The sequence below is a fragment of the Alligator sinensis genome, unplaced genomic scaffold (genome assembly GCF_000455745.1).
Source record: "Alligator sinensis unplaced genomic scaffold, ASM45574v1 scaffold873_2, whole genome shotgun sequence".
Lineage (NCBI taxonomy): Eukaryota > Metazoa > Chordata > Crocodylia > Alligatoridae > Alligator > Alligator sinensis.
The window spans coordinates 32,908-40,900 of NW_005843033.1; the positions used below are offsets into that span (position 1 = coordinate 32,908).

The 7,993-nt window shown below is 38.0% G+C and overlaps 1 protein-coding gene across 1 annotated transcript in view; it reads left to right on the top strand.

The window, feature by feature from the left end:
- GBE1 (1,4-alpha-glucan branching enzyme 1) overlaps nt 1-7,993 on the top strand; it is a 166,793-nt gene that overhangs the window by 2,970 nt on the left and 155,830 nt on the right. Inside the window, exons 4-5 of the mRNA XM_014526359.2 lie at nt 5,052-5,142; nt 6,425-6,634. Coding sequence (XP_014381845.1) covers nt 5,052-5,142; nt 6,425-6,634 — 301 coding nt within the window. The remainder of the gene's footprint in view (nt 1-5,051; nt 5,143-6,424; nt 6,635-7,993) is intronic.

Below are 7,993 nucleotides of genomic sequence, written 5' to 3' on the forward strand. Positions count from 1 at the left end.
AAAGAGTGGCTGCAACCAGGGATCAGTCCAGGAAGACATGGAAGAGAGTGTCTTCCACCTCCTTCTCACAGAAAGTACCAGTAGAGCCAGGGTCCCATACAACCACTGGAGTTCACCAGTACTCTTGGCAATGGGTAGGTGGTATAGGAAGCACCAGCCCAGCCAAGCTTGCTTTGGTGGAGTTACCGCTAAGTGCCATCTCCAGGTTGCATCAGGGCAGGCAGTGAGGACATGAGCATATTGCTCTTTGACTGTTTGTGTGTACAGTTCCTCCTCAGACAGGATCTCAAAGCACATCCCACCACTGTTCTTGTTAGAGAGAGGGACAATAGGGTCCTGGGCCTGCTGCACTGGTTGTTGTCCTCAGCCAGAGAAATGGGCACTAGTAGAGGAGGTTTATTTAGTGAGTTGTCATTGGGAAGGGCTTGTCCAGCATACAGAGCAGCCCTGATGGTTGCCTCTGTCTCAGGAATACTTTAAACATAGAATTGCTGCTCCATTCGTTGCAGCCATGCCTGATGAGCCCGGCCCTGCTATCAGCTGCAGCTCTAGCTGCAGGCCCTCCAGTTAAGGTGCCAGCACATGCCAATGACATGATTCTTGGCTAAGTACTGACAGTCAAAAAGCGCAAAGCTCAATTGATTCAATCTTTGCAGGTTAGTTTAAGGTGCGTAGATTGAACCAATAAGTAAATGAACAGACATTCACTTTTGATTGCATGCCTGCTGTGACTCAGACCAGAAGCTGGGGGAGGGGGTCGCTAGAGCCCACCTCCTGGCTCTGTTGGAGCAGACAGCTTGAATCTGGAGGGGATCTATGACAGAAGTTCAATAAACCAATTTAATCTAAATCAGTTAAGTCTGATAATACATCCATCCAGGTTTATCCTAAGTTGGTTTTGACCATTTTGAAAGCAGTTTGTGTACTGAACTTCTGTTGTGTTGCAGTTTTGAACTGGATTCCAATCACTTGTACAGGTTTATGTGTAATTTCTGTCCTTAGCCTTTGTGAGCACTGAAAGTGAAGTCCAGCCCTTGATTTAGTGTCAAAGGGTCTACAAGTGTGCCTCCTCAGCTTGTATTACCTGGGTCAAAACTGACACATTCTACTGGGTGCCTGGGCTGATATTCCACGCCCTCCCACCACCCAGACCTACCTGGAGGCCTATCCAGGTGCCATGAAGGCTTTGAAGCCCTGGATATTTTCCTAGACTCACCCGTCTATCTATTTCGGTTCCGGCCATCAACAACCTGGCAGCTGCTACTCTGCATCACAGGTGGACCATGCCATTGGCATACATTGTCACCTTAACTGGAGGGTCTGCAGCTGATGGCAGGGCCAGGCCTGTCAGGCGGTGGATGGAACAGCAACTCGATGTGTAAAGCATAGAGTAGTCCAGAGAGAGGGCAGCCCTGTTGGATGTTTCTGCATGCTGGCAAGGGGCACGTAGCTCTCCATTCACTTTCAGGAGGCTAGAGATATCCTGGTACAGGAGCTGGATGGAAGGTAGAGGGGTGAAAAGGGAGAGAGGGACAATTTAATGTGCTTTAAAAATGTATTTTAAGTCAGTAAAAATTGTATTAATGAAACAGTTAAGTCCATAGTCATGCATATGGATCAAAAATATACCATTTTACCTTTTTAAGTACAATGTTATTCCAAAGGCATAGATAAATATTGCAGGATAATTTGTGTTCAGAGTGAAAGAAACTCTTTTATGCATGACAGTCATTGGGTAATAATCTATTTGCAATTATTAGTTCTACTAATGTACATCTAGCTAAAAGGAAACAATTATTGGTTCTGTTGGTTCAGTTTACTGTCTGAAATGTGTTAAATTGTATCATTTTAAAATCGTGTTTTCTAGTATTGCAAAGCAATTGTTAACATAAGCAATTTTATTTTAGAAAAGAGCTGTAATATATTATTATCAAGGTTAGGTATGTATATGAAGCTGCTGCTGTGATTTCCTCAAAAAAATTGACAAGCTGTTAGTCTATGTGGTTTCTGGGGCTTTTTTTATATAGCTATTTTTGTGTCCTGGGTGCCATTCTATATCATGTAACATTCTCTTGCTAGCTCTTTTCAGTTAGCAATGATGAGACCTGACTTTCTGTGATTAGAAAGGAAAATAACTTTTGCCATGACATCTGGTATTTCTGGCAAATCTTAGTTTATTCATGGAAGAAGGCAGGATAAATCAGCACCTTAAAGACTAACTTATATTCAGAAAGGCATGAATGACAACCTATGGTATCAGACACTGTGAATTGACTTGCAGAGAGCAGGGATACTAGATAGGAAGCAATCCCATGGTGGTGGTGTTGCCATTGCAATTTCACAGTGATGTTCCAGAAATGAACAGGCTAGGTGCAGTATTCAGGAGTCAGTTTGGTGGAGAGGTGGACGTTTTTAAAGTCCTGGTGGAATTTCTCTAGAGACTATTTCCCATGTGTCCGCATGCTGAAGATGGAGGAAAGGTCATGTCCAGTGGAAGAGGATTTCAAAAGCCTTGGATAGGCCTTCTAGAGTCTAGGAGCTGGAACACACAGACTAACTCCTTAGCCAAGGGCACTAAAGCCATCTCTGGGTCATCCCTGCCCTTGGAGGGGAGCCAGCTCATTTGACAGCCTGTTTTGTCAATAGGCTGATTGATGGTGGGGAGGGGCGAGAGGGAATTGTTCAAGTCATGATCCCCACAGGACTCCCTCTAAACTTGCTTCTGGGCAGTGAGCCAGGGAACCTTGAAGGCAGAACGGGAGAGCAGAAGACTGGGACATTAGCTGTCCTCAACACCTGTGAGAAGTGTACATCAATTCAAGTTAGTTTGGGAGGTGGGAGACCTTCCTAGAAGGAATCAATCTTACTTTCTTGCGGAAGAGCTAGTTCTGATGCGCAAGAAATCATTTGAACAGCTTTATACCTTTTTTGTGCTGAGGAAAAAGGCTTTTCTTCCAGGACAAACATAATACAGACCTCTCTATGGCTATGTTTTCATAGTCTGCCATAAAAATATTGCTATTTTGAGGGGATGTGTCTGCTGATGGCACTGCTGTCCATTTGTAGGCATAGGAAATCTTTTAATCTGAATTGTGTGAGGATAAAGCAGGAGAGTGTGGTGGAAACAAGCAGTTGAAAGGTAGATTACAAGCAGATATGAAGCCAGACAGTAGCCATATTACTTCCATCCACATATTATTTAAACCTGTCCTAAATATTACTTAAAGGGTGCCTGTACATGAGCAACAAGGCTGCTCTGACATGATATGGTTGCAGTGCATTGGAGCAGAATCTAGTTTCTTGTGTATCAGCATCCCTGTGCTTAATAATGGCTGTGGGGGCACTTTAACTAAAGCTCAAATGATACATGAGACGTTCTGGGCGCTTTAATTAGAGTGGCTCTCACAGATGTATAAATGTCCCAAGTAATTATTCCACAAAAAATACTATCTTCACCTGTTGCTGAAGTCGAGCTGTTGGGCAGGATAAGCAGTTGTACATTGATGACCCTCAACTTCAAATATACTTGAGACATAGATTTATGGTTTTTAATATTGTGATTTTCTGTTCATAATAAGCAAATCTTCTTCCCAGATGTGTGTGTGTGTGTGTGTGTGTGTGTGTGTGTGTGTTTATATAAATGCAAATAAAGTATGGAATGGCAAATGGAAGAATGGGGTTAAAAAAAATTATAAACTTTAAATCAAGCATACAGGGAATGACTGATTATGTTCCTACAAGTTTAATTATTTGTCGTCTAGCCTGCTTAAGTTGATGCTTTTTTTTTTTTTAAGAATTTGCTTCAGGGGCACTTTATTTTTTGCACAGTTCTGAAATGTATTCAGTGCTAATTTATGCCTAATTCTAAATGAATATTTAAGAATGATAAAATATTAATGATTTGTAGAAGTATGTGCATCACAAATAGCAAGATAAACAGCAAGCAAATAGAATGAGAATAATCCGATGCAGTTTGTACTGTTTATATACAAAAGTACTGTAAGTAACAATAAATGGATTGAACCTGAATTGTAAAATGGCTACAGACTTCAGACATTGCTGAGTTGATGCCAGCTATCTCTGTAATAGTAACTCTTACTTTTGACCCTCGCAATCAAATAAAAGTGATGTAACAGCTAAATTAAACAATCAGGGTAGAGTTATGCTGAAGAATAGGTTTAAACATTATGCTGAAGATTTTTTTACATTAAAAATACAGAAGCTGTATTCTCAACAGACTTCAGCAAACCTGAAGGTTATTCTTTGCTGATAGTCTTCATTTGCTGACATTAAAGTTAGCTTAGTAAAGATTTGTGTAAAGTGCTGTGATTTAATCATCAAAATGTTATTTTCCATTTAGATTTTCTTCATTTAATATCACAGTAAAACATTTTGGGTAGGATGAGGGACAACGCTTTTTCTTGGTTCTCAGCTGTTTCAATAAATTCAGTGCAGAATACCACTGCTTTAATATTCTTTTTTAAAAAGATCCCTTTAGGGAAATGAGTCTGAATTTTTTTTTTTAATGTAATGATTAAAAAAGGAATAAAATGTCTCTAAAATATTAAGAAAAGTCTTGGTAAAGCACAAGGTATAGCACATATAATCAGTTACTCTCTTATTTTGCTTTCCTGATCAACACTGTAAATATCAAAAGTGCAACTGAAGTTCAGGACATGCAGATTGGCATAGTTAATATTCTGAAGTCAAATTAAGATTATATTTGCATATCATTTATTGCTTGTTAAAAACCGAGGGATTCAATATATCTAGTCATATGTAGATCACTTGAGAAATTGCCCTTCCCATTTTTGATAGGAAGGTCATGCAAGTATAAAATGTTAAGGTGACATTACTTTTTAAGAGTGACTGCACAGTTGGTTAATTATTAAATTTACATTGGAAATTTAGAACTAGTTAAGAAAAGAAAGGTACTTCAGACATGGATATAATATGAGAGGTAAGTACTTTTATCAAACAATTATGCAAGTTTGTAGGAATATAATTTCTTATGTGTTTTTGTTTTGTTTTGCTTTTACTTTTATAAACAGGATACAATTGCATTCAGTTGATGGCTATTATGGAGCATGCCTACTATGCCAGTTTTGGTTACCAGATAACAAGTTTTTTTGCAGCATCAAGGTATGCTTAAAATACCTATTTCCCCCACCTTGTTGTTACTGAAGCAGTGTTTAAATTTAGGTAAATACGTCTAATGTACAGTAAGGATTCTGGTATCTTGCCCAAATATCCTTTTCTTTTCTTTTTCTTTCTTTTTTTTAACAGAGTTTCTTCTCTTAATAAATCTGTGACTAGATTTGTATAATTATCAGCTATTCTGTAGATACATTTAATATAGTATGCAAGATTAATGAGAAGATCATGAGTAACTTTAATTGGCAAAGCACTTTCCATCTCAGGGCTTTAGCTATGTGCTTTTTTAAAAAAAATGCCTCTATGGTCCCTATGTTGTGCAATAATTGACAGAGAAAAAATGTGCTATTTTTGTGGTTAAAAAAATATCTTTAGGGCATTTGTTCATGGCAGTGTTTTCTAATCATTTTACTTTTCAACAAAGAGCCGTACTATAATGAAGTGCCTCTGTATGTTTATTAGGAAATAAATTAATTACTTGCTCATAACATATTGTGTTGAGAGAGATTTCAGGCCCACCAATTTGTGGAAATGGGCAAAGGATGAAGATGAATTGTTCATGAAAGCAATAGGAAACCTGAAGATTATCTTCTTGATGAAGCTTCAAGTGACGCTATAAAATGTAGTCCATCAGGAAGCTTTAATTGCTTAAATTAGTTGAACAAACTATACATTGTAATATTAAGATAGACCTTACTGAAAAGTTTGAAGTAAATGGTATTATGATGCAAAACAAGTCAGTGTATGACAACAGCTTACAACATGTGGGAAACAGAGTATTTATTGGGCTGTTTTTAACTGTAGTATATTTTTTTTAACCCATACCAAGTTCCACATTTATATATTGTTTAATTCCACCTATGTAGGAACTTCTTTTAGATAGTCTAAAACATAAGGAATTAAAAATGGAACACTTTGATAAATTGGTTTTATCAGGATAACCCTTCTTTTTCCTTCTGAGACATGAAAATAACCAAGTTTTGTCCAATCATTTTTTGAAAGACTTTAGCATACCTTAATGGTAGTTTATAACTAATTTTTCCCAGTATTTTGTAATTAACTTACATCTGGTTGTCTTTTAATTTAATATTTTATTACATTTTACTGTACAATCGTTACTCCATTGTGCAGAGTAGGAGGCTCAGCAGTTGTCTTATGTGATTTTAGGTATTCTATATTTTAAAATTTGCTGCAGTGTGTACCATATTCAGCTCTTGTTTTAAAACTATATTTACATATGTCCTAATATGTTGTATTTTCATTCTTGTAGTCGTTATGGGACCCCAGATGACCTGAAGGAATTGATTGATGTTGCCCACTCAATGGGAATTACTATACTATTGGATGTTGTGCACAGCCATGCATCAAAGAACTCAGAGGATGGTTTGAACAAATTTGATGGCACAGACTCCTGTTTTTTTCATTCTGGACCTAAGGGAACGCATGGTCTTTGGGACAGCAGACTTTTTGATTATTCAAAGTACGTATAAAACAATTTAATAGTGTTTTCTTAGTCAGGCTTTACTTTAAATGAAACAGGATATGAACAATCAACAAGGGGATATTTAGAATGACCTCAAAATACAAGAGTAGAGCTACTGCTCTGGACAATGTAGCACATGTTATCCTTCAGCTGTTACGTGTTCGTGAGCCTGTAGCAATGCATGTGTAGCAAAAACACTCCAACTTTTTCACCTAGGTGAAAGTTGGTAATTTAACTCACTTACATCGCTATGGGAACATGCGTGTGTAACCATTATAACGTAACATCTGCTTCACACTCTTGAGGAGTAACTTTGTCTTCCCATTTGAAGCTGCTCTAAGAGTATGTTTGTTCATACCCAGATACAGTATTACTTAGAATGTAGCTGCATTAACCTCGGGGAATGCTAATAGTTGTTTGTTTAATATGTGTTTACGCGTTTATACCATCGTCCCCATGGGATCGGTTTGCAAAACAAAGCATTAACATTGCACAAAGCTTCACATTTGATGCAGGTATGTGTGCAGGTTTTGTGAGCTTTGTTTTTTTTTGTGATTCTTGATTTACTTATCTTTTGAAAGAATCTACTACAGTGCGCTGGCTGCATGAGGGACTGCAGCTATAGGGAACAAATTTTAGAAGCAAGTTTTGTACTGTTTTTGTGAAAATCATGTGATTTGTGCTCGTCTACCCCATTTCGAACAGAGTTCCGTAGCTTCAGACCAGTTGCCAACACAGCTTTTCCTCCTGCTCTCATGGGCTTGACTGAGAGGTCTGTGTATTTATAGATGAGACTGTAACTGTTCAGGGAGGTCACTGTATCAGAGGCAGTCTCTTAGGCAACTTAAGCCAGTTTAATGGAGCATCTTGAAGACTGTGACTGAGGATATGAATTTCATTTGATATTCTCTGAGCAGCCAGTATAGAGAGTGTCTGTGAAGCTGTTTCTAACTTACCTTTTGTTTAGAATAGCCTTTTTTTTTTTTTTTTTTTTTTTAACAACAACACCCCAATTAACAAACCACTCAGTTAATTCATGATGATAAAACGTTGTTTTGTTATTACTGCTTATCAAACTGCTTTTGGATTGGCTGGCATCTGGCTGCTCTCTAAAACCATCTTCTGATAAACTAAGTTGGAGGTTTCTATGACCGGTTTTAATTTCAACAATATCCAAACACAGGCATAATGTGCTTTTTATAGGTACTCATTAAATGAGAATATTACCTCTTTTTCAACTCAGGCAAATTTGGGAAGGTATGGGTCATTCCCAGTAGGAGGATAAATTAGTAATGGAGTCAGTTATTTGTTGAAGCCCCAGGATGTATCAAGTCCTGTTTCTGAATGCAGCAGGAA